This window comes from Lacerta agilis, chromosome 2 (assembly GCF_009819535.1).
Source record: "Lacerta agilis isolate rLacAgi1 chromosome 2, rLacAgi1.pri, whole genome shotgun sequence".
Classification (NCBI taxonomy): domain Eukaryota; kingdom Metazoa; phylum Chordata; class Lepidosauria; order Squamata; family Lacertidae; genus Lacerta; species Lacerta agilis.
Genome location: NC_046313.1, coordinates 85,061,115 through 85,089,071, shown reverse-complemented (window position 1 = coordinate 85,089,071; position 27,957 = coordinate 85,061,115). Strand labels below are relative to the sequence as shown.

The 27,957-nt window shown below is 40.4% G+C and overlaps 1 protein-coding gene across 5 annotated transcripts in view; it reads right to left on the bottom strand.

Moving 5' to 3' along the window:
• The window catches only part of TMCC1 (transmembrane and coiled-coil domain family 1), a 106,458-nt gene that overhangs the window by 46,193 nt on the left and 32,308 nt on the right, over positions 1 to 27,957 (bottom strand). The window contains exon 1 of one of the 5 annotated variants that reach the window (XM_033141128.1): positions 27,057 to 27,110. The exons of 3 other annotated variants lie outside the window; for them this stretch is intronic. In XM_033141128.1, coding sequence (XP_032997019.1) covers positions 27,057 to 27,095 — 39 coding nt within the window. In that variant the 5' untranslated portion in view covers positions 27,096 to 27,110. Of the gene's footprint in view, positions 1 to 11,729; positions 12,610 to 27,056; positions 27,111 to 27,957 lie in introns of those variants that run through there. One more of the 5 variants, XM_033141127.1, reaches the window with a different exon arrangement.

The following is a 27,957-nucleotide window of genomic DNA, read 5'->3' as shown; positions in this document are numbered from 1 at the left end:
AAACACCTAACAAAGGTACCATCTGTGTAATTTCAGAAGAAGGGGTTGTGAAGAAAAAGCCTGGTGTCTGGCCACTCTATTTCCATCTACCAGACGGTATCCACAGTGAGTCACAGATACAACAAATATGGGCCTTCAGTAAGAGTAAGGATACAGTATTTAGCAATCTGGGTTGCAATAGCAACCTAATCTCCATGCAACCTGATCTAAGATTGTGTGATCAACAATATTTGTAATATTATTTGAAAGCACTGGCAGTTAGTAGTGGATATTCTGGGTGAAAATAGTTTGCTGATTGCACATAAAAGAACAAGAAATCTTAAAAGATTTGTAGACCCACAGGTGCAAGACACTATGGATATCATCTGTCTGGATACCACACTTATTACAAATATCAGTAAATGGTAGATGTTTATGAATAGAGTAGATAGCAAATCTTACATCATTCAACACTTTTGCACTTTTGCACATGTAGCAGCACACATGAGGTATATGTTATCAAGATTCCCTCCAAAAAAAAATTACGTACTGGTAAGTCAAACTCAAAGGACCACTCAAAAAACATAAAGGTATGCATCTGTGTTGCACGCATAATTTTTAAAACAGTGAATCATTTTGTGCAATAAGATCACTGTGCTGGAACATTTCCATTATTTTGTGGGGAGATGGCCAAGGACAGAAAGAAAATGTGATGACAAAAAGTTGCAAGGAACATTATCTGAGCAGCAGTTATTCAATGTCTTCATTTAGACTATTAGCAGAAACGAGCTATATGTTTTGGATACAGTTTGTTTCCACTAATGGTCTAAATGAGGACCCTGAGTATCTGTCACTTTTTAAATTTCCCCTATGACAATTTTCATAAAGTGAACTTAGACCATGGCATTTCTGGGCAACTACAGTCAGACACAGGACTTCAGTTATTAACAGCCTACTACTATACATCAGTTTCATGAAGTGTGGAACAATAAAATGCAATCAAGCATTTATTTATTTTTTTAAAAAGAGCTTCATCCCATGATCGACTCCATAATTCCCGTGTTTTTCACCAACTTATTTATTTATTATATTTATATCTCACCTTTCCTCCAAGAAGAAAGTGAATCTTAGATAGGTAATGAGACAGGGATGCTTTTAGAAAGCAAAATCATTCCCAGTTGCTACATTGTCACTGATTAGGACAGTTTTTGACACGGTATTCCTTCTTCTGGACAGTGGACAGTTTTCGAAGCTACTAACATGAGTTTGGCCAAACTGCGAGAGGCAGTGAAGGATAGGCGTGCCTGGCGTGCTCTGGTCCATGGGGTCACAAAGAGTCGGACACGACTGAACAACAACAACAACATTCCTTCTTTTAAGTCCTTTGTGCTTAAAAGCAAAAGCGATTCAGATTGCTTAACTTCTATTCAAGGGTTAATTACAGTGGTACCTCGGGTTAAGAACTTGATTCGTTCTGGAGGTCTGTTCTTAACCTGAAACTGTTCTTAACCTGAAACACTACTTTAGTTAATGGGACCTCCTGCTGCGCCACCAGAGCATGATTTCTGTTCTTATCCTGAAGCAAAGTTCTTAACCTCAAGCGTTATTTCTGGGTTAGCAGAGTATATAACCTGAAGTGTATGTAACCTGAGGTACCACTGTATAGGAAAACAGAAAACCAGTTTGCGGACAACCCATAAGGCAGGAAATAAGGTGAGAGGTGGATAATGGAAAAACATGAGCTAGGAAAAAAACCAGCTGTCACAAAAGAGAATTCCAGTCTTGATTGCATTTAGATAAAAAAAAGCCTGCAATGGAATTAAGTATTGTCAAAAGTTTCCAGTATGAGAACTGAAATGAAGAATTGGATTTCAAACAATCAAATATCAAACAATTTGATGTGGCCTCTACTCCCTTGTCTGTGTCAATTACTCTTTGTAATTCAGAGAATACTGAACAATGAACAAGTCCAGGAAAGGACTGAATATGCACTTTGTATAGAAATAATAGCTTCATAATGTAAACATTTACTACTATTTATAGTAGCACAAAATGCAATTATACTAACTTTCCTCTTCTGGAAAGAAAGATCCAATTCAATTGGCTCCAAAAGAGATTTGGAGAAGAACAGACAAACTTCATGTTCACAACACAATCCTAAAAAGCTATAACCAGCACAGATAAAACTACATTTCTTTATGCTATCATTCAAATGGCACCTCAAAGAACAGTCATTCAAAGGTCTTTATAAACATTCCTTGATGATGATGCTTCTAAGCCATATGCAAAACTGTCATTCTAGCTAACAGAATCTTTATTTTTCATGAAACAAATGCTGTTTTGGCAGCTTTTTATATATGCCACAGTATATGTAAAGCACAGAGATTGCAACTGTGCTTATTACACTTGAATCAATTTTACAAAGACAAAGCAGATGAGGAATGGTTCTATTTGCTGAAGTATTAACCTCAGTTAATTATCAACCTACTAAATCATTACAAAGTGCCAATGGAAAAATCTCACTGGAAAAAAACTGTACTTCTTAGGATACTAGGAGGGAGGGGGAGTGTGAAGTATATAAGTAGGTATTAGTGTGCAGTCCAAATGTGAAACAATTAAGAGAGCACTAAATCCAAAAATACAAGGAAATAAATGTGCAGTTACCTCAATTCAGAGCAACCATCAATTCCCTTTACCACACTTAAAAGTATGAAAGCTATTTACATACAACTACAATCATTTCAATAAATTCAATAAATTGAAGAATTTGAATTTAATATAAATTGAAGAATAAATCAGTTGCTTCCACTGATTAATCTGACACTGATTAATCTGAAAAGATATAAATGCTACTACTATGACAACAACAACAACTATGACAACAGCAACCTCCCAAGTCCATTTGCTATACATACACCTATGCATTCTATAAGGTAAGGAATACTAAGTTTACTGAAAACAAATAGCTTTAAAAAATTGTTTGCCTCCTTTCCATAGTTCAAGCCTTGCTCAAGGAGGCTTACAACATAAAAAATAGATATTTACAAACATAACAAAAATAGTAATAAACAATAAACCAAATTGAGCAATTTCCACATAAATAATAAGATGCGAGATAAATAAACTAAAAATTAATATCAATAGCAGCAACAACCTGCCTCCAAAACAAATCCCTCTAAACCAGTGTTTCCCAACTGGGGGCCATATGCCCCCCCCCAGGATATTCTAAGGGGGTCACAGCAAGGGGCTAGGGGGCCACAGAGGGAAGTGAGAAGTGAAGGGGGGGGGAATCCTGATTGACTGGCTATCTGCTTGTCCAATCACAAGAGGGTAAGGGGGCGGCCCACCAGGGCCTAGTGCTCCTTTTTGCCATGTGCATTTTCTTTGAGCAGTCCTGGTTTGCTTCCAGCAGGACACGGTGATCACTGAGGCTCCCATTTTGACCAGAAGAGACCCTGATTCAGAACCCCCAGGTTAGGTAAATGTGGTGGTGGGGTGGCAATGGGTATGGCTGGGCAAGCCAGAGCTGCTTGTTGCTGCCGCCAGTGATGGTCCCATTGGCAGCCTGGGCCTGACTCTGCAAGGTGCAGGGTGCAATGCACCCCAACACCTAGTGGGTGTTGATGAAGGACACAGGGCCCATCAGTCCAGCTCTGCAATGCACGATGTGACATCCTAGCTGAGTGGGGTTGTTTGGTGCTGCTGACTTGCATCTAGTAAATAATGAAGTGTCTGCTCAGAAGAAAGCCACACTGAGTTCAGTGGGCTTTACTCCCAGGTAAGCGAATGTGGGGCTATAGTGTTTTATATAGACATCCAGGGCTCCTCTGGATGACAAGATGCCCCTCCTAAAAAAAGCCTCCCCCCCCCTTAACAAAAATCCTGGTTACACCCATGTGCGTTGAACAATATATTGCTGCATGTTGCTGGGTAAAAATCGTTATCGTGGTGTGATTTCAAAACCTATTTTTGCCATTATACTGAAATTTTGCACGGCGCTAAAACAAATAATAACATTTGTGATGTTATCATGCAAAAATGACAAAAAATAGTTGGGAAGAGGCAAAGGATGGGGCCGTGGACCCCCAGGGATCCCCATTGGTCTTACGTGATCAGTTCCATACAAGCTAGAATTGACATTCAATAAATAGCTGTGTCTCATCTCAACAGAACAAAATTCCATATGCAGTGATTCTTTATGCTGCGCAAGTGCCTAGAAGTTTGAAGCTTCCAGCTAAAAATATTTTCTTAAACTCTGTATGGAAGTATCACAAGAGATTCCTGAACTGATAAGTGGTACTGAATACCACTGATGAAATCACTCCTATTTAAAAAAGAAATTGTTGAGAACAAGAGCATCAGACACATTCTAGAACCTTTATGCCCCTGGTGTTTGACGAAAAGAGAACCGGTGTGGTGTAATGGTTAGTGTTGGACTAGGACCTGGGAGAGCAGGGTTCAAAACCCCACTCAGCCATGCAGCTCACTGAGTGACCTTAGGCCAGACACCATCTCTTAGCCTAATCTACTTCACAGGGTTTTTGTGAGGATGAAATGGGGAGGAGGAGAACTATGTACACCACCTTGAAATTCTTGGAAGATAAAGGTGGCATATAAATGTAAATAATAATAATAATAATAATAATAATAATAAACCAACAGGCATTTCTCAAGTTCATTATTCCGAAGAAATAGAGCAAGAAATTCCACACAATGTCTACCATCCAGAATAGTTGAAGTAAGTCCCAGAATGCCAAATTGTATGCCTTTAATCGACAATTTGGGGGCCGGATCTATGAAGCCTGCTGTTTTCCCAAAAGGAGGGTGAATTATGCTGTAACCACCAGTTCTCCAACAAACGGCCTTAAATACATCAGAACCAAGAAAGCTGTCAAGGAGATAGCCGAACTGGAAGTGATCCAGCCAACTGGCCCCTCCCTGCAACTTGCTCATAGTTTTTAATCATAGTTTTAACGTATTATGTTAAAATTTCCAAGTAAAAGTTATTCCTCGTTGTTTTTAATACTGCTACTATCCTACATAGTGTATACCTCCAGTGGGAAAGGAAAAACAACAGATCCAGAAACACTGGATCTTGGTAGTACACTTAACAGTATCTGAGACTTCCGCATCTAAGCTGACCCACTTTTATGCAAGAGCCGAATTGTTGCTTTCTTCCTTTTTTTGGCGGCCATTGGCAACGTTTGATACCCACTGCCCTAGCCCTCGTGCTGCTTTCCCAAAACTAAGTAAGCAAGGGTCTGGGCTTTGGGAACTCTAGGACCCTGCCAGAGTCTTGGCCTCCTTCCCAGAGTCCAACACTTTGCTTAGCTGGCTTTGAGAAGGCAGTGCAAGGGCTGTGAGGGGAGTGTAAAAATATGGCCTCCCTCCTCCCCTCCCATGGAACAAGGCAGTGTGCGGCCCATGGGTTCCATGTCCAAGTATTCTTGTGGCCCACTTGGTATAAAAGTTGGACCACCCTGCTTTAAGAAAATGAAGAATACATAACAACTATGTATTTTAAAATACTTGTTGCTGGGCCTGTTTGTAGAAATTGCCTCAAGCAAACACCTAATAAACCTCAAAAAATTCAACTGTCTCAAGAGTACAGAAATGAAGCACCCCTGTGTATCGCTAAAGGTCAATCCAATTACTCAGGGGAATTACAGGAAAGTATCCCAGAGAGCTAAATAACCTCATTGTCCCCAGAAGAATGGCTGGAACATCCCAAATCTAGATTCATATTCTTAGTACTGCATATAAACTTTTGGGGACAAGTATTCATTCAGGAAAATAGCTCATAAAGCTCTCTTTTATAGATAACTCACCTTTCATTCCAATTAAAGGAACCAAAAATTATGCCTCTGTGTTGTACTGCAGTGGCTCCTCTCTATACCCTCCCTCCTCCAAATAAAAATCCACAACTGGCAATCAGCTTTTGAGGATGAACTGGTAGGCCAGGGCACACCATTCTGTCTACAGAAACTAGAAGCTGTTAGCTTATGTTATTTTATTATACCTCATAGAAGTGTTTACTTGGGAGTGTATATGAACCATGATCTCACCCATCCTTATTATAAGATCCATTTGTCATTATACACCATTGCTCAAACCAACTTAAATTACTAAGTGTGATCTAATGTTACAAAAGGAGTAATAGGAGAATATCTTAAAGGACAATGAATGAAGATGATTTTCCAGGAAAAATATTGAAGTGCTTCCCTAATCAGCTTAGCATTCATGACATACTCATTGCCAAGAAACATGTCCAAAAGACTGGTCATCTGACACTAATTGGGTCCATAACAAAGAAAAGGTCTATGTTCTTTAAGTCAGTGATACTTTAGAAAATACAAAGGCTACCGGGAGGCTGCTCTATGCAGTAAACCAGAGTAGGAACTGGCATTACATGCTGATTGGTCACTTTTGCATGGTCTGTAATGCTGTAGCAGCCAGCCATGTAGCATGAGCAACTTTGCAAGGAAAACAGTTCACCGCATGGAACAGATGTCACGGACAGGTGGTTTCAACTGACCTGCAAATGGCAGCAGCTGTCAGACTAACAGCTGCAGCTACTTCCCTAGTTAGGAAAGCCATCTACCATTTCATTTGTTAATATTTCATTAAGCTGGCAAAAGCAATTACAATACTGTAAATGCTTGTCAGCAATTTTTTCTTCAAGGAGACAGGTGTTGCGTTGCTGCACACACTTACTGCAGTCTGGCCTATTTTTTTTAGCTCAACTCCCAAGGTAGAATTCATATGTCTAGTTTTTTTTGCCCATATGATTTCTATTTAAGGAGATCGTAGGGAGGAAACTTTTAAGACAAACATCAAATCAAATATTTGGTTTTTAAATGGTTTTTTGAAAAAGCTGTTTTCAGATCAGTGTGTCTAGATCTGCACTACAACTAAGCATTCCTTATACACACCATATACACAGTCTGGGTCCCCTACATGCTCCCAATGGATTAGCATAAAGGTAACCAAAGAAGTGCTTGCCTATAAAGTGGAAGGGTTTGCATTACAAGGACTAAGCATAGGTGTGCTCCCTCTTCCTTCTCTGACACACTCACAAGGACATGACCAGAAACTTCTACTTCTGTTTGATGCAACAAGGTTTGCCACAATTTTGTGTAACCACAACTACTTTTTGCTGAACCAAGCCACCTTCTCCAACCATGATTTGAAGCTAGTGGTTTCAACCAACTATGAGATATTGACAATCACAGTTTGTCAGGTTTGGATGACATGGCAAACTGTGTTAATCTAACAGAAGTGAAAGTTTCCAAATTCCTCCTTGCGGCTACACTAGAGGAAGAGAGAACATGTGAATTGGAGGCACACCTATACTTAGTATTGTAAGTGTTTACTGTTTAGCACAATTTTGTTACAGAATGGAAGGAAGGGAAAAGGAAGTGTCTACTATGTGGGTTGCTGAGTCTTACCTCCCTGACATTTTTGTTAAGACAAATATATTAAGAAGAAAAAATAAACAAAATCCACTGTGTTGTGGCATGACTGATGTTCCCTTGCTTCCCAAAATGAGTTGCCCATTGTGATATTCACTCAGATGTTCCAAATTATCCTACCTATATAGTTCAGGCAGGTTATGAAATAAACTATTTTTACCCTCAGCTATTCAGATGATAATTCCTTCTCAGGATTCTAGTCCAGCCAAAATCAGGAGAGGGACGGGTTTGTCCACTTCCTTCCTGTGCCCCACCCAGCTAGGGGAAAGCACTTTTTCCCATAGCAAAGAGGGCAGGGGAATCCAATGCCAGCAACAACATACAATGAAATGCTTTAGACAAGTAAAATTGAATACAATACAACTGCTATATAAAACAGGTGGTCAGATGTTCTGCTAAATGAACTGTTCAAGTTATGAAAGCAATTTTCATGAGCTCTCTAAGGCCATTTTTTAGTTTAGACTGACCCCCATCTCACCTTCACCCAAAGTTTGAGATTATTTTTCTGGGCAGCTTTCAGTAGCCCTTGAGTAACTTCATTTTTTTTTTACCTCTGTTATAAAAATTATTATTTTGTATAAAAATGCTGACTCGTATTAATATACTAAGGAATATACCTGACTTCCTGGGAGCTTAAGCACGGTTAAGCAATTTGGAGCATTACTTCTGTAGTCCAACTTGTTATCATGATATAAAAGTAGTAAGAACTAATTGGGGGGGGAGGGGGTGATATCACTGATCAGAAGTTAAGCAAATTAAATTTATACTCATATTGCAAATTCATTACTCCCATCTCCACTTTTCTGAATTTGTCTGTGACTGGAAGTAGTAAGCTCTAGCACTGTTGATGAAGGGAACAAAGATGTATTTTCTCTGCAGAACTATTTTGGCTACCTAGTAACACTCATTTGCTATAATTGAAGTTTAGGTACTGTGAATGTCCTGGAGATTAACGCTGATATCCTGCATAAGTCCATTAATATAGCAGGCATGTCCAACAGGTAGATTGTGATCTACCAGTAGATCACTGGACATCTGTGGTAGATCACTGGTAGATCTTTGACACCCCCCAAAGAAGCTGAACAACTGTGGCTCCCCTAAAAAAAAGCTCAGCATTTTACCTCCTCCCTGAAAAAACTCAACAACTTTGACCCGAACACCCCCCCAATGGGCCTTCCTCCTTCCTAAAAAAAGTTCAATAACTTTGACCTGAACCCCAAAAAAGGAGGTAGATCACTGCCAGTTTTTAACTCTGTGAGTAGATCGCAGTCTCTTGGGAGTTGGCCACCCGATATAGAGCATGCAGGCTTCCAAGTGATGCAGTAATCTTTATCAGAATATAAAGAAAACGTATGTTAGTCTCAGGCACACATAGTATTTCCTCGTTAAAAAGGTAAAGGTAAAGGGACCCCTGACCATTAGGTCCAGTCGTGCCCGACTCTGGGGTTGCGGCGCTCATCTCGCGTTACTGGCCGAGGGAGCTGGCGTACAGCTTCCGGGTCATGTGGCCAGCATGACTAAACCACTTCTGGTGAACCAGAGCAGTGTATGGAAACGCCATTTACCTTCCCGCCGGAGCGGGAAGTAGTATTTATCTACTTGCACTTTGACATGCTTTTGAACTGCTAGGTTGGCAGGAGCTGGGACCGAGCAATGGGAGCTCACCCCGTCACGGGGATTCGAACCGCCAACCTTCTGATCAGCAAGCCCTAGGCATATGTGTATATCATAGCATATCTGTAATAGGTTAAACTTTTGAGTTCATTGTTTGAACATAGTACAAACTACATTTTTAAAAAGGATAGTAATACTCCATTTAAGATAGACCTCTGTAATTGTCTACCAGGTGTTCTACTGCAATTGAATTAACAACAACAACTGAAGAATACCAACAGATATAAATGTGTGATCAATGCCTTTTCCACATGAGGTGTATTCACACAGTATGTGCATTATATTCATACAGTGATGTTTTTTCAGCCACGTTTTGCTAGTCTGTTCACACAATGCAACTTAATAATGCAACTAACTGATTAAACTGTTAACTTAAGACTAATGGGAGGTAAGGTAAAAAGAGTGCTACACTAGCAAGGCCATACATATAGCCACATCCTATTAGTAGCATTATAGTATTTTGCCTACTGCAAAATATTTCTTGAGTGTGTTAATAACTATGCTCAAATTACTGACACTGGTATAGTCAATGGTATGCTATAAGGGATAATTATGTGCAACTGATTGTGTACATTCCTATGATCAGAGAACCTTTGAGCACTGAGATGTTCTCCCAGGCACTCTTGCATTAGGTTGTAACTGCTGCATTACCACTTGACATTAGCAGCAGCAAAGTCTTGCCCTGATACACTCAGGAAGGCAATACGATCTACTCCATACTGTATCTATCATATCAACAGGGCACAAGGCTCTTGTACCTTGCAACAACTGCAGACTGTAGACTCCATATCCATGTGAAATTCATTCACAGGGAAAATGCATTCCAAATTTGAAGAATCCTCAAACACTACCACTTACAAATCAGAAGGAGCAACCCCTCAGATAGCATCCAACTCCCCACCCACCCATAGAAGCCCAAATTGTTTATGCACCAGAATCTGTGAGAGCAGGGTGGGGGAAATCAATGGAAAGTGATAATGGGTACAGAATACATGACAGAAATGCATGTATTCTGTACCCATTGAGAAATGCAGTTTAGATTGTTTTAAAAAAGCAAGTTTTTAGCCCTTATGGCTGCACAGTAGGGGGAACCATAATATTGGTAGCAAATTATATAGAACATTAAGGCCACAAACTGGCCTCCCTTGACTTAATACAGTATAAGATTCAGAAGTCAGTGAGAATAGGTTTATTTTGTGGAAGAACATAGCTACAGAAACCATGTAAAGTCATTGTATGCCATTATTTTATTATTTAACAACAGTACAGTCTTCATACAACTATTTGAACACACCCACTTCACATTCCCAATAGTGCTCAAACAATGATCATCAGATTTTACAGTTTATCATTTCAGATGAGTGAGTGGACCTAGGCATAAACCAATTTTAACTATTTCAATGATACTGCTTATTTCCTTTTGTAACAACACTTGGAAGAAAGGTTCGGTATTGATATGATCTATATGCTCAGATCCTAAGCATACTTTCTGGGATTACTTGCAAGTAAATAATTTAGCACTAGGAAATAAAGTCATGCTGTGTGTGGACACATGTAAGGGGAGGGAGAAAAATGGATCTATTTCCACTTGCCAACTCCCAATTTTTATATTGATATTTGATATGCTCATTGCTTTGCTATTTCAAAAATGTTGATGAACCCTGAAAAGGGTCATATGGAATGCCAGTTCATTGCAACACCCTAAAGCTTCCGATAGACTGTCTGCAGGGAGTGCATTTTGACCTAAATGGAACATTCAGCTGCTGATCACTGCATTTAACACAAAAAGAAAGCCTTTACAGTTTTTAGTAAAAGAGATGCAGAATAAGGATTTGTTTCATTTTTTTTTCAATAAATCCAAACTGGATATAAAGCTTGAGGCCCAAGACCCTACAATTCAGATTATGTCCACAGTATTTGATTCATAACTAGATTCTGTCTTATCCAAAAGGTATTTAAGGCCCTCATTTTATTCAGCTTTTAACCTTTTCTGATTTTTTTTTAAAGAAAACAACTAAAGGATAGGTTTACAGAACAAACTTATCTACATGTCCAAATTTGGAAAAATACCCATTTTTCAAAAAGCCATCTTAACACACAAAAGAGATGGAAAATATTAAGCAGCAGAATTTCTTTAGAACAATTCCTTTGTTCTTCCTGACTAATACTTTTGAAGAGGCAGCAGCAGCTTCCCTCTGCTTTGCTAGGTTGTTATCAGTCAAATACTATCCTATGCAGAAAGTCCATGTGCTCCATTCCACCTTGCTTTTTCCATTGAGCTCATATTGTGGTATATTAATATGAGTCTTGTTTCTTCTATATCACACAAGTATGCTAGATATTAAGTCAAAAGAACAGCAGGCTCACCAAAGTCCATAGCTCTGGATTTGCGGGGGGGGGGGGGGACCCTGTCTGCCAGTGGACAAATTGCTCTAAAAAACCTTTGTGTCTGTTAGAGGGAAGAACAAAAGGCAGAGCTGCTTCCTCTCATACACCAGACCCCCGCCCACCTCCCCCCCCCCGTACAAGCAGAGATTTCTCTTCTACAAGAGAAATGTGATAATGAAGACAGCCCCACAGATCTTGATGGCAGAAGTAACCTACCTTTGATAGCTGCCTCCTGAGGCTGAAGCGCTGGACCATGGTCACCTTTTTTCTCCAGACAAAGCAATCCACCAGGGGAACGGGAAGGGAAAAGCAAAGAGCAAAGAAGACAGACTGACAGCTGTCTAAAACTGTGTCAAGCAACACATCCTGCAGACTACTAGACGGGCGAACTCCAAGGGGAACCCTCCTAGTCTTAAAACTTCAAATCAGTTCATTGTTCTTCCAAAAAAAGAGCTTGTGAAACATGCAGGCAAAGACAGCGGGGAATGAGAGGAGGGGCAGAATCCTGGAGCTGATCACCCTTGTGCCAAGCTTTTTTAACACTTCCTGTGAGTCAGCTGTGAAGGGTCCTGACAGATGGACCACCCCCCTCTCTAGATTCATTAGCTAAATGTTGCCGCGAACCACCTGAGCCTTGGACGGGACTGACTGGCTGCTCTAGTTAATTCAGGGTGCGGTTAGCAGGCATGTGCCTGAAGTACCGGTAAGAGGGTAAACAGCCAAAACAATTCTCACTAAGATTTAAGCAGCCTCCCTCTTGTGGGTGTCAGCTTTATAAAAACACATGCAAGATCTACTCTTCCACCCTTGTTGCAAAATGCAGCCTAGCTTGCTCAAGCCTCAGAGGGTAGGTGGGGGTGGGGAGATAGATGGTTAACAATGGCTCAGAGGAAGCAAGACTCTCTCTCCTACTCGGGGCTCAGCAGCTGCAGGGCTGTGCCAAGTACTACTGGCTACACATTTCCTCTTATTCACATGCTGAGGTCTCACCTCTTTGAGTGATCATCAGGTACAACCACACATACTACAGCAATGACATCAACTTTGCTCAACTCCAAAGCAAATTAGAGGTGTTTGCTTTGCTTCAAGGGGCTAAAAAAAGCAGCAAATGATTAACAAGAAACTGAGGTCTGTTGCAGCACTCACAAGAGCCCAGACAGCATCACGCCAAAGAAAATATTTAAAGAGAAGAATATTTTACCACCAGCTTAAATCTTTTCACTCTGTTTCTTCAAATTATACCTACCAAAAATCTCGCTTGGAAAACTGAATTCAAGAACTGGAACTTTTGACTGATGTCTGTGCCCCAAAACTCTGTCTGCCCTTGAGGAAGCAAGCATACCTTGGCATTCGCACCACTTGCAAGTGCCAAATTGCTAGACCAGAGACTGCAGACAGAACAGCAGAATGAGGTGCAGGTTACATTTCCAACTACTACAAATGTGCATGTGGACCTCATCCAGAATTATTACAGCCTTTTTGGTTTTGCATGCACAGAGCACCCACATATAGTTCTGCAGCACTAGTTCAAGCAGGGTCATTTACTATGTGTTTGCATAATAAGCCATCACACAATGGGGCCCAACCTAGTCTAGGCTTTAGGCACTGATGCAATACAAATAAAGGGTTTTCAAAGCTGGAGAGGGTGACATCCTTAACTCATTCCCTGCCACCTCCAACATGTGTAGTTCAGAAGCTATGTTAAGAAGCTCTGAATGGGTATGGAAGCTTATTACACTTGTGGTCTAAGAATTTGAAATCATTTAACTGAAACACATTGCATGTTCTAGAAATCTAGAATGAAAACAGCAGGGACAAATCTTAAAATATGGCTGAACTGTGTAACCATTGTGACCATGCTAACCATACTGATTGCAAAGCATGTCAAATGTTAAACACATGGAAACATTTTACATGCATTTTCTATGGTCCCGTCCCCCGCCCCAATGCTGTCTTTCCATTTGTGGAAGATTTTGTTTTAGTAAAGGGGTTTCTTCCCCCTCCCCTCCCCCAAGTTTCCTCTTTCTCCTAAAGCTTCCTGTGACACCTACCAGGCTGTTCAAAGGTCCCACATTCTTTCTGGGTCAGATTTTGAAGTGTACAGGAGGATATAGAGGAGAGAGGGAATCAGAAAGAAAATACTCCGGATTAATCAACAAGCCTTATCAGAAAACAGCAACACTGAATACAACCCTATTATCTATTCACTCTTTTCCATCAAACATCTTGCTGTATCAGCCATGGAAGCTAATTTTGTTTTCCTTCCTGACATTCTTATCCCCATGCATAAAAATTGAGTTCATCATTAAGGTTGTTTCAAAAATATACTGGTGATAGCTTCATACTCCATGTTAGATTTTGATACAATCCAAGTACATACAGTATAACTTGGTTTGTCTAAAAATCTTCACCATTGTCGACTGACCAGTTTCTTGCATTCATGATGCATCTGATCAACTGAGTCACAGACAGGTCTGGCTCAAGCTTTATCACCATTTGAGGCATCAAGGATTGCCATCCATTCATCTCCATCCACAACAGGAGAGCATCTAAGCTACTCTTACTTGGTGCAGAGAGCGTAAGAGGAAGTTGCACTGCTTCTTCACTTTCTGGAAGCTTCGTGTGAAGTAGGAAGATCAAGTACCAACTCCAAACTTCTGCACACCGAAGGACTGAGGGGCACACACAATTTGCACAAGATGACTGGGAAAGTAGCAGTTCTTTCACTTGTTTGAGATGCCTAGCATGAAGGGAAACATCAGACCCAGTCTGTCACACAAAGTACTTTTCTGCCTTGTATATCTGAAAAGAGGCATCTGTGCCTCCCTTTCATTCAAGTACCACACAACCTGTAAGGGGATTGATAGCCATCTACAAAGTTTGACATTCTCCATTCTGCCCACTGTTGTGGGGACTTCATACCATGTCATGGTCAGGTTGGCACTGGACATGGAGGTCTTCACTTTCTCAAATTACCAGAGTATTACATGATCAGTAACAAAACAGCACATAAAGTTGCCATCACTTCAGCTTTATATACTGTTATAAGAATTCTAAGGTCTCAAATATATAATAAATATTCATAAACACACACGTCTAAATATATAAACCATGTGTCTGAAATAGTACAGGAGAGTAATCCTGAAGACATTTTGACGCTCCTAATTACCTCAAATATTCCTCTGCAGTAAGGGAGAGCAATGGGGAAATCCTTCCCCATAGTCTTTTCGCTTACAAATCCTGTCTTAAGAGCGTATTTGTGTATGAATAGGGTGAGCCTGTGACCTGGATTCAGGAACTAAAGTATTCACCATCACAAAAGAATGGCCAGGCTGCCCAGGTAATGCAATCAGCAACCATTATCAGGTATCCTGGCAGACAGGATTTCTGCTGTAGACTGCCTCCTATGATGTATGTATGATGATTTTGGGGTGGTCTTTGACTAAGGGGGTTGGTCAATGTCAAAAGTCTATAAAGGTTCCTGCAAACTTTTGGTCAGGGGCTCTCCCTCCTTGGAAGGAGGGGAGGGAACTCTGTTGCAACAGAAAAATAAATATCTGTCTTGCTTTCCACTGAATCCTGTCTTCATCCATTCTTCTCTGACCGATCTAGGGGACTCAGCGTCCCGTGGGGAGTTTTGGGCAGCAAAAGCCAAACCCCTATTTTTACATCAATTCATTTATTTAGCAATGTCAAGAACACAAGTATTCTATGCCTTATTACATGATGTTGAATTACAATTTACTACTAACCCATTTCAGGTGTAATTCTCTTGCTGAACGCTGCATGGGGTTAACAGCTGCTGGAACAAGCAACTGTCACCACATTAACCTTTGAAGCAACATAGAAGTAGTAAGTCCAGTATAACCTGTTTAACAATGCTTAACATTTTTCAACTATAGCTTGGGAAAGGACTGAATTCAAATGGTTGCTAATTAGGTTTCACATTGTACTTGCTTGCATCATACATGCAATCTTACCTCTGTGTATTTCATGATCCAAAGTAGAACTAAAGAAAAGATTCCAGAACTTTTCCCTTCCAACCTTTTTTACATTTTACCCAAAGTCTATGCATATTTATGTGGAAGCACATCTCACTGTGTTCAGTGCAGTTTACTCCTGCACAGGATTACACGCTTCAATCCACAGCCCGGTTTACCTTATTTCCTTTTTAAAAAGAAAGCTATAATATCACGAGAATGTTGCAAACATGAGCATTTAAACTATTTTAAAGTTCTAAATTACCGTATTTTTCTGTGTATAAGACTAGGGGTTTTTTTTAACCAAAAAATTAGGTTTAAAATTGGGGCTCGTCTTATACGCGGGTAGTGCTGAGGGTTGTTTTCTTAATTTGGAGTCCCCAAAAATAGGGGGCATCTTATACATGGAAAAATACGGTATGTATTTTAGGCTAGTGCATTTTATCTACTGTACAAATTAAACTGCATTCTAACTGCTCCTGGAAAGAGGGTTGTGTGGCCCAAACTGGGATGGCGGCAATGTAAATCTTCCTTTTCTGCCCTTCCATAAACTCCCACGGGATGAATTTAATTCTGTCTGCATTGCTGGTGGTGTAAGTTACTGCAGGCTCTGTGCACAGGACCAGGGAATGATGGTAGTTCATTGCAGAGTTCCCTATTTGGTGACTCTTGCCTCAGGCAGGCCTTACGGCAGAGGTGAGGCCAGCCATGTCCACCTATTACTTACCTGACATTGTATGTGCATTCTGTTCTTTCTTTGCAGCGGGGCTTACATTCAGCACTGTTTAATCAGAGGTCCAAAGTGAAGCTGATTCCAGCTGGAAGTGCAGCTTGTACTTTGTGCTAAATATAAAGAACACCAATAGAAGCCCACTGCATTCCAGCAGACATGTGTCTATCTGATGGATACACGTCAGTGACTGAAAGGTGGACACCTATAAAAACTGAGCTACAGAGGATGGTCAGTATTGGATCTTTACAGCTCTTTTCAGACTATGCCAGCCACTACAACTGATGGCAAATATGATTGGATTCCTCTGGTTCAATGGAACTGTCTTTGCTGAACCACAGAGATGGAAGATCTTCCACATATTTTGTCCTATGTACTTAAAATCATGTTTTAAGTGTCTGGGTATTATTTTATTTGGATTTATTGGGATTACCTTCAAAAACCATCACCCCAAATAAGTCTTATCTATTGTCAGATACAGACTTTGACTTATAAGGTGTCTTTTTGCACTGGGTGCTAAAAAGGATGAATGGAAAGGAGCTTCCAGGGATAGCTATAAATGATCATGGTGATACAGCAATTTGATTATAATTTTATTATTCATTTTATTGCTTCCTTATCCTTTGTTTTATTGCTTGTTCTTTATCCTTTATTCTGGCTTTGCAATGTTTGTACAGTATTTGCAAACACTGATTTGTTGTGGGCCTTGAGCCTGTTTGAATTTTTGCAATGGCCTTTGACCACAGGTAATAAAAGTGTGACCTGACTGACCAGGTTGCCACTGATTACATACAAGTATTCTGGGCAAGAAAAACGTGTGCTTTTTCTAGTTTTACTCACTGTAAAAAGATATTTCATCACTGTAATATCATCAAGTGTCTCCTTACAAATATGAAAAGTATGGAATATGCCAAACACCCACTTGATTTTAATTTGGGTTGACAGGATTTTGCTTTTGCTTGTTTAAGATAAAAATCACATCAAAACCAAGCACCATACAAAGAAAGAGATGCTATCCAGGTACAACTGCAAGGATACAGAACAGCCATCACTAGATGTGCAAAATTTCCAGAAAGTGTGAAGCCTTTTCCTGTTCCCCCTCCTCCCCCACAAATAAAATGGAAATTTTGGGGTAAACTGGAAAGTAAGCAATACCTTTTAGCACCCTTTAGAAGCCAAAAGCCACTTTGCTTCTTTAGGAATATAAAATGTATTATAGTGATTTTTTTAGTGAGCACACTAGTTTGAGCAAACACCCAAATAATGCTAGCCTTTGAAGCAGCATGAGCTCAACAAGAAGAAAACATGCCTTTGGAAACCTAGCCCCAGTTCCTTATCAGCCACCTAGCTAAAAAGCCCCAGGCTTCTATCCATTTCAGAAAACAATGTTATTTCATTTCACAGTAAAGAAACTGGATCAGGGGTAGCCAACATGGTACCCTTCAGATGTTTTGGACTACAGCTTCCATAATTCCTGACCAAAGGTTGGTTACCCCTGAACTAGTTACTCATAACTTGGCTTGAACCTTGTTTTGTTCAACACCAAAGTTTGTTTACTTCTGTCTTCCAATTACATACCCATCCTACTTATTCAGGATTACTATATACCACCACTGTACAGCAATTAACAGGCAATTAACAGGCCCACACTATACATATATGGGGAATATATGAGAAATGAATACACGGGGAGTGGGGACATGAATGGTAGGCCTATTCTTGCTTACAGATACAGGTAGGTAGCCGTGTTGGTCTGCCGTAGTCAAAACAAAATAAAAAATAAAAAATTCCTTCCAGCAGCACCTTAGAGAGCATGCACACGAAAGCTCATACCAATAACAAACTTAGTTGGTCTTTAAGATGCTACTGGAAGGAATTTTTATTTTATTTTTTATTTTGCTTACAGATATCACCTATATGCAAATCAGATATTCATCGATGGCAGCAGGCCACATAATAGAGATACAAATCCAGAAACTGACCGTTCCAAAAAACCAGAGTGGTCACTCTGTTTTCCTATCTACTTTTGCTCGTTCACCTGCAAAATCTCGCTCTTTCCTTCAATGTTGGGTTCATATTATTATTATTATTAATCACATATCTCTGCATACACATGACCAGTTCATGCATCTGATAGTGGACTAGGGCAAAAGGTTAACATACCATGCTCTTTTTCACCAATTACAATACAGATTTACCCTTTTCAGAAACAGGGATCTCAGCTTTCCTTCTTCTTCTAAAACCAGGGTAACATATTAAACTTCAATTATCAAGATCCACTATATTACATACTGTATTTCTAAACTAGTTAGCTAGACATTACCATTACAAGTTTCCAGAGAGGCACTGTTGTTGTTCAGTCGTTCAGTGGTGTCCGATTCTTCATGAACCCATGGACCAGAGCACGCCAGAGAGGCACAGAGAGTATTTAAAAGGTTAATAGTTCTGTGGGAATACACTTCGTGGATTCTTTGGAATCCGCGGCTATTTGTTTAATTTAATGTTTATTTAAGCACTACTTTTCGTATCCTTCCGTTAAAAGTGAAAGTAAAAGTAAAACTCAGTGGACACTTTGCCACTGAGATCACTCCGCCTAAAATTGTAGTTCCAGAGGTTTTCAAAGTTATCAATGATCATTTATTCTGCTTCCCGCCTTTTTTGGGGGCAGCAACAGCGATTCTATTGGTTAATATATTGGTTATGATGTCACTCTTGGTTATCAATAAAAGGCTGAGGCTCCCCGCTTAGGCAAGTCAGTTCTGTTAGTTCCTTTAGGGTCTTAGTTGTTCTTAGTTCTTTCAGGTCTTTCAGTTAGTTTAAGGGTTTTTGGGGCTGGGTTGGACGGGTTGGAAGCGCGTGCAGGTGGTAGTTAGGGTCTAGTTCGCGGAAGATTTGGCGGTAAAGGTTAGATAGCCTTTAGACCTAGCATAGGTTTAGATTGCGGAAGATTTGGCGGTATAGATCTAGCTAGCCTTAGCATTGCGGAAGATTTGGCGGTGCAGGGACTGATAGCTTAGGGAGAAGATTAGAATAGTGGTAGGTCGAAGTCAGTGTAAGAGCCTATGCGGGTCAGCCAAAGCCATAAAAGAAACATCGGTGTCTGTCTTTATTGGGGAAAAGGTTTTTTATTTAATTTTAAAAAAACGTCAGGGGTTTCACTTAATGCTTTAACTTTGCCCTTGGTTTAGTCGCTTTTGCTTTAGTAACAGTACAGGAGGTCGCAAGTGGTTTCAAGTTTAGTTTCGAGGCATCCATTCATTTTCGAGGCATCCATTCATTTTCGAGGCATCCATTCATTTCCGACTTACTCACGTACCTTCAGATATTGAGGCTTGGCCGGCGCCCGTGCCAATACGCACGCGGAACGCTGGCCGTAAATCCCCAGCAACTGGTATCTCGTGCGTGGGTGGCCTAGACTCACGCACGGGAAGCTCCAGCACCGAATCCCCGCATAGTTCAAGCTTCAGATAAATAAATGATACTTTTTAATAGGGCATTTAAGCTCTCATCAGCAGCCTGAGAAGGAAGAAGAGGAGCTAGACCAAGGAAATTGTGTTATTTGACAAGCACCTACCTAAATGCAGTGGGATGAGTTCAACATTGCACTGAGGGGATCGTTCTATCAGTGCAAGTATTTCTTCTGGCTAGATGGAACTATCTCCCTTCACCCCCACAAGCTGTTCAGGAGGTATTCCAGACTCTCCCAAACAGATTTGAGGAGGGTGTGAGGATGGAACTCCTGATGTGCTAGCAGGACTTGTTGCAATGGCTTCCACTAGGACAACTACTAGGTTGAATCTGGCCCAGAGTGCACCGCTTTCAAATTAAGTGAAGATGCCAAAAGACTGATACAGTGGTACCTCTGGTTACGAACGGGATCTGTTCTGGAGCCCCGCTCGTAACCTGCGACGTCCGTATCATGATGAGCACACTTTATAAATAAAGCATTCACAGAGCATCAGCACACCATTTCTTAGCTCCATTTCTTTGAGTTCTTGACAACGAAATGCAGCAAGGCATTATTTTGAAACATGCTTTAGGCAGAATAACAAACCCACAACAGATTTCAATGACTCAGGCAATCAACATTCGTGAAGCCTAAGGAGAGTGATAAAGACAGTAATGAGGCTTCTAATAATACCAGCAGCCTAAGGAAGACATATGCAACCAACATTTACAGACAGCCCATCTGAAGGTGCTTCCAAATGGAGTCTTCATGTTGCAAACAGGTTATTCAGATCCTTCCCACCCCCAAACTGATGTGACAGAGTAGAGTCTTTCAGTGGCTCACCAGAAATTAAGTCTAGAACAGTTGCACTCCGAGGAGAGCAGAAGCAATGCAACACATTGCACAGTCTGAAGTTGGCTGCTGCAGCCTTCTGCTGTCCCCACTATCTTCTGCCACCCTTCCTCCCTAATCTGCAGGCCCTTTTGGAGAGCCATCCATGCCACACTCTAAGGAAAGAGTCCCGGAAACAGTCTGGGCCACTGTTCTTTGCCAGAAAGTTAAACTTTCAATAGGATTTGCCAGTAGTCAGAAAGTAGAGGTGGCACGGGTGATGTCTGAGCCCACCTCATCTACAATTCCTTGCTCTTCCCTCAAAAGTTGCATTGAGTCTAAAGGCCTGTTAGGAGTGTCACTAACTTCTTGCCTCTTGCAGCAGCAATACTCTTGTGGTGGCAGACACATAAGAGGAGCTCTGCTACATTAGAGCAAACACCTATCTACCGGGTACTTCAGGTGATTCCCGTTTCCCCCAGTGTCCTATGGGAAGTCCACAGGAAAACAACAACCCTCTATTACTGCTTTTCCCCAGCAATTGGTATTCAGAATCATGCTGCCTCTGATTCTTAAGGAAACAGTCATCGTGACAAGTAATCACATATACCATTAATCAGTGAATTTGTTGAAACCCCTTCTAAAGTCATTTAATCGAATGGTAATTCCATATTGACCTATGCAATGTATGTATGCCTTTTTTCTGTCCTGAATCTCCCACCAACTCTACATCTTAGGATGACTCTTGGTTTTGTATAAAGAGAAAGTTCCTTTTCTAATTATTCCTAACATGCAGTACTGTGGAACCTTGGTTTTGAACATAATCTGTTCTGGGTGTCTGCTTGACTTCTGAAATGTTCGAAAACCGAGGATCAAAGGGCTGTCGGTAAGTTCAATGGGGAAAACTGAGAAACATGCTTCGGAAGCTGTTCAACTTCTGAGGCAAGTTCAAAAACGGAACCATTCACTTTTAGGTTTTCAGCGTTCGGTTTCCGAAACATTTGGCAGCCAAGACATTTGATAACCAAGGTTTGACTGTACATACACCTTTTTCAAAGGCACAACACACTAAGTTGATGTTTTAACTGAGCTATCCATCAGGACTACAAGATCTAGTTCCTGGTTAGCTGCTGTCAGTTTATATCCGATCTATGTACAGTGGTACCTCCGCTTGTGGACAGGATCAGTTTCGGAGCTCCGGTCAGATCCCGAGGTTTTTGCTACCAGAAGTGCCTGTTCTGCACATGCACGTGACACAATAGAGCGCTTTTGCGCATGCGGTGAAATCTGAAAAAATACTTCTGGGTTTGCCGCGTTCATATCCTGAAGCTTACGTAACGTGAGGTACTACTTCTTTATATACGTGAATTTAAGTTTTTTGCACCAGTGCTCATCACTTTACACTTCCTTACATTGAACTGTATTTGCCATATTACTGCCTGTTCACTCATTTTGGAGAAATCCTTTTGGATCTCTTCATAAGCCATTTTTTATTTTTATCATCCTAAATTTGGTATCTTATGCAAATAAGCAAGTTAAAAAGTGACCACCCAAATACAATGGTACCTCGACTTACATATGCCTCACCTCGCGAATGTTCCAAGTTGCGTCCGCGGGAAACCCAGAAGTAGATGGCAGAAGCTGCTACCACCGAATGTGCACATACACAAACAAGACGCCTCTTCCAGCATCCCGTTTCAACCAGCGGACGTACCTCCGGAATGGATTGTGCCGTAAGTAGAGGTTCCACTGTACAGATTCCTTGGCAATGCAACTTCTTCCTTCTGCTGTGAGAACTAATCACTGACTCCTACTCAGACTCTGCATCCTATAGTTTAACCAGTTAATAATCCATAAAGGACTCATTGTCTTATCCCACTACTACGGTAGTAAGTTGACTCAGGAGCCCTGGCTTTTCTGGAAGTCCAAATACACAAAGTCTACAGCTCCAAACACCCCACTCACATGTTTGCTGACTCTTTTAAAAGTACTTCAAAAGTTGGTGGTAAGAGCAACACTGCCTAGGTAGTGGAGGGTGGGCAAACAGATGAGAAAACAATCCCTGTCTCACAGAGCATGATAGAGCAAGCACCCTCATTATACACCCTTAGGAGCCAGGCAAAAATGTGATTGACACCCTATATACTCTTTTAACTGTGTTTGTGGCAGGTGGTGGGGGGTAGTGGGGTTATTGGTTTGTTTCTGTTCTTGCTTTTATAATGCCTTTTGTGTTTTTTTATCTTGTATTTTTAGGCTGTGAACCACCCTGAGATCTACAGATGAAGGGCGGTATACAAATTTTGTTGTTGTTAAGTCGTTTAGTTGTGTCCTACTCCTCATGACCCCATGGACCAGAGCATGCCAGGCACTCCTGTCTTCCACTGCCTCCCGTAGTTTGGTCAAACTCATGTTGGTAGTTTCAAGAACACCGCCCAACCATCTTGTCCTCTGTCGCCCCTTTCTCCTTGTGCCCTCCATCTTTCCCAACATCAGGGTCTTTTCCAGGGAGTCTTCTCTTCTCATGAGGTGGCCAAAGTATTGGAGCCTCTGCTTCAGGATCTGTCCTTCCAGTGAGCACTCAGGGCTGATTTCCTTCAGAATGGACAGGTTTGATCTTCTTGCAGTCCATGGGACTCTCAAGAGTCTCCTCCAGCACCATAATTCTAAAGCATCAGCCTTCTTTATGGTCCAGCTCTCACTTCCATATAACACTACTGGGAAAACCATAGCTTTAACTATACGGACCTTTGTCGGCAAGGTGATGTCTCTGCTTTTTAAGATGCTGTCTAGGTTTATAATAATTGTCCATTTTATTATCATTTATAAAAAGCAACAGAAGTCCTTGTTAAATGTTACAAATTAATGCTGTATTAAATAAGAAAGCTGAGCAACTAAGTTACAGAAGCGGAAAACACTCTACTTCTAAAATTTCCAAAACTACAAGAATCTTGAAAGAAGAGGAATGTAGGGTAACCACTATCAACAAATAAAGTGTGCAAAATGAACTCAGTTCGTGTTATGGGAGGTGCATTACACAATTCCAATTAATTCACTCCAAGCGGATTAAGGGCACACAGGATTGCAGCCTAAATCAAATTAGCATACTATAACTGAGACTTGAGTGAGACATCACAGGCCATACTGCAAGCTTGTTAAAGTATTTATGTGTGTTGCATAAATTAATAAACCCAAGGAATTACTGAGTTAGTGTAAACAAAAATTCATTCAGTGTACATCCTGTTGATACTGCAAGAGTATTCCAGGTGGGTAAAAGGTAAATGCACAACGTAACACTGTGACAGAAGCCAGAACGCACAGAAACACCATTTACCTTCCCGCCACAGTGGTACCTATTTATCTACTTACACAGGTGCGCTTTCGAACTGCTAGGTTGGCAGGAGGATAGAATATGAAAGCTGGGTACTAAGTTTCATAGCAAAACTGAAAATAATAATTTTGGGCAGAGATTGCACACTGAGGGATTATGTTAATGAGTCTTCGGAGAGTAATTTGAACTTTGAAGGAAAGGGATTGGTTCCCTTTCAACAGCACTTCCAATAGCTGGTCAGAGCAGGAGAACAGCTTCAGAGGCTAACTTACTATGCTTCTACCCTGTGCTCCCAGAGAGGAAAGAAGAGCAGAAAGAATCAAGATATTGTCTCCACTGCCCAATAATTCTTCCTCAGTTGTTATTATTATTATTGTTTTATATTTATTTATATCACAAGTTTTTCCCTGACAGGGACTCGAAGTTACTGCTTTTCAAAGAAGTGATCTGCCACTTACTCCAGCAAAAGCCTCTTTTATCTAATCTCACTGTAAGACTTGATTATGTGAAGCACTCTGAACGCTTGAAATGTTCTATATAAAAGTTAAGTATCATTAATCACAAGGATATGCATTAACTATATATGAGCTCTAACTGATATTTTAGGCAATGCAGCAGTTGTTATTATCAGTACTCTTTAAAATGCACAGACCTATATGATGTTTGGGTGGATATTTTCAGTTTGAGTCTGGCTTACCCAAAGTGTTGTGGGGCATGTTCTATGTAATATATACAGGCTTATCTCTAAAAAAATTGGAAAACTGACTACAGCTTTCAAATAACATAAGAGAAATGCATAGGCATATTTACATTCTGCCTTTATGGGAGCGGGCAAAGAATCACTTCTCCCCAAAAATTTTGAGTTGTTATCAAACCAAATATCGGAAGTCATGATTTAGCTGTATTACCATTCTACATTAGCTATAACATTACTCTTTTGAAATACAGAGATCAAAAGGTCCACAGCACCCTCTATTGGCAAAATGTTAGTCTCTGATTCATTTTTCTTCTGTGAGAACAGCAGTCACTTAAGAGAAATGTTCTGAGGCTAGGAAATGGAATTCAGGTTAACTGCCTCATGGCTTTAAGTAAATAATATTTCACATCCAAGTTGCGGTAGTAAATTCTGCACAGCAAAATATTCAGTTTGCCATGCAGAAACTGCTGTTTCAAAGGGTGAGAAATATCTTTAAACATGCTTCCCTGTTGTTTTGCTATTTATTGCCATTGTTCCTTTGATCCAATGCTGTCTTAACAAAAGCCACAGCTTTCAAATATTTTTCAAAATAGACATATAAATCACAAACTTTAAGAAAAAGTATACATAATAAAATTAAATGATTGGGTATACTTGCTGAAACAGAAGTGTTTTTAGTTTGTGTTGAAAACAAATGTTGTATATGCACAGCTGCATGACTTCTCCCACTTCTCTCTCTGCCCCTCCACAAACACTATAGTTAAGAACTGAAATTGGTTCTGAAGCCAAGTTCTGGTACAAGTTGAGGTCTAGCCTAGGTTGTTTTTTGTTTGTTTGTTTTTTAAACGATTTTCCAACTGCACAAATTCCTCATCAGTCACTCCACACTTAAAAAAAAAAAAGGCTGAACATGCTTGCTTACACTCTGCAGCAGTGGCAGTTTATCCACAGGAGTCCGTATCTACAATACAGTGATGATTCATTTATCAATCTGCCTTAGTTCAGCAACTTAACAGGCACAAAAAAGAATACAAGGATACAGCAAAGCATAATCTTCCCAGAGACGAATGTACAGAAAAGGAGATACCAGCCCAAAAGAAAGAGGTGTTTTAATATGGTTTGGACAGTTTCAGTACGGATACTGAGCACATACCACCTTTATATAATTTGCGTACATGCTGTCTCTGATTTTGCCTGTATGTAACCTTGGGTTACATACGCTTCAGGTTACATACGCTTCTGGTTACAAACTCCGCTAACCCAGAAATAACGCTTCAGGTCAAGAACTTTGCTTCAGAATAAGAACAGAAATCGTGCTCTGGCAGTGCAGCGACAGCGGGAGGTTCCATTAGCTAAAGTGGTGCTTCAGGTTAAGAACAGTTTCAGGTTAAGAACGGAACTCCAGAACGAATTAAGTACATAACCAAGTGCTTTATAAACACGTATGCCTAATGTGTCTAACCACCACCCCCCTTTCCAACTGCACATTATCAGCTTTCCAACTGCAATTTTTTCCTCCCAAATGCACATTTTGTTTCCAACTGCACACTAATAAAAACCTTGGCGTAGCCAGCACATCAAAGAACATTATACCTCTGTGTGCATTTGTCATGTGTGCAGGCATTTACCTTTTGACCATGGGGCTACACTTGAATTCTTAACTGGCTAAATAGCTCAGTCTGAAATATTTCCTACTGTGGGCCTCTTTGTTTATTGCCAAGAAAGAATATGGAAAGTCTACCCACACACACCTCAACCTGGCATGTTGTTCCTAATAGCCCATACACTTACATCCTGTATTCACTGATCCAGTAACAGTGACTAGTATAGAAAATGTCTCTTTGCACAATTCAAAGACAGAGATTTATGTCAGCTTGTAATGCAATCTTGCAGTTCTGAGACTGCCTTATCAATATGCAATTAGCCCACTTACTGCCATCTAAACATTTCTTATCTTGCTCCAACACACAACAATGCAATCCTACCTCTGTACAAGACAACAACACTTCATTTAGGCATTTTAAATAAAACGAACTCTTACTAACCTAGGTATCTACTCCATATTCTGATTTGAAAAATCTGAAGCTTTGTACCTCTCACATTCACTATTACAGAGATATATCCAGTGCTTTTTTTCTGGGGGGACGCAGGGGTACACATACCCCTAAACATTTTGTGAATCTAAGTTTGGCCTCATTGAGGGACAGTATTTCAATACTGTCGGAAAATGAGAGTACCCCTAAGCATTTTTTTAAGGAAAAAAGCACTGCATATATCTGTAGTATATGTACGTACACACACATACACACACAGAGAGAGAGAGAGAGAGCGTGCACTATGTTTTTTTCTTTGACAGAACTGTATGAAATTTGCAGGCATGGTAGCCACTCAAGAGCAGATAATGTGACTCAAACACCAGATAGGCTCAGGTAGTTTGTGCTGGACACCTTTAAAGCTTGAAAGAAAGAAAAAAAGAAAGAAAGAAAGAGCACTTTAACACAGAAATTTCTAAATATTCTCTTAACTTACATCACCCTCTGATCCTTGGCTATCCCGATCTTCTTCCATGACTCTTCTGTTAGTTTCATTAGTGTTTCAATTCATCACTACACCAACAGAGATTGACCATTTAAACATTTCACAGACTCATGCTCTAGTCTTCACTTCTTCTCTAGTCTATAGGCAATAAGGAAGTCTAGTAAACCTCTAAAAAGCAGGGATAAGAAATAGCACGTACTCATTGCTTTGTGGTGCAATTGACCAAACAGGCCTGTTCTGCAGCACACTGCCCATGCCCACTGTACTTTCAAGAACTAGTAAAATCCATCATGCAAGTTTTAATAATTAAGATTGCTTATCAAGCTCTCCGTAGTTTAACCTCACCAGAATACAAGTAATTTGGAAGTTAGAGCTCTCTTTTTTCCATCACAACTGAAAGAATCTCCAGAAAATGGTCTGCAGAATTCTTATTCTACAAAAGGATTCCATATAACTGTCCCTCTTTTAAAGTGACCACTACCTCCTATGAGAAACGTCATTTTATAATTTGTGTGTTCAACACTACAAATACATCCATTATACTTGGACAAGACAACATCTAGGTCAACAAGCTCCATAAAATCAAGCACAAAAGTTTGGGCTTATGGTTCCCAATCAAGAACTTGTCAATGTCTCAGAACACTTCTGGCTTGTTCAAGGATTCGGTAAACAGTAAACTGAAGTATGTAACAGAAAATAAAAGTATTAAGAAGGGCTCACGGGGGGGGGGGTGAAAGTAAGCAAGCACCCTCTCCCACTTCATGGAGCCTGTTTGACCCCCTGGTACACTCCAGAGCTTAGGGTAGGGAAACAAGCTGGGAGATGGCTTGAATGCAAGTGGAGGAAAGATCTGAAAACTGAAAAATGGTAAGGACTCATTATCAAGCCTACC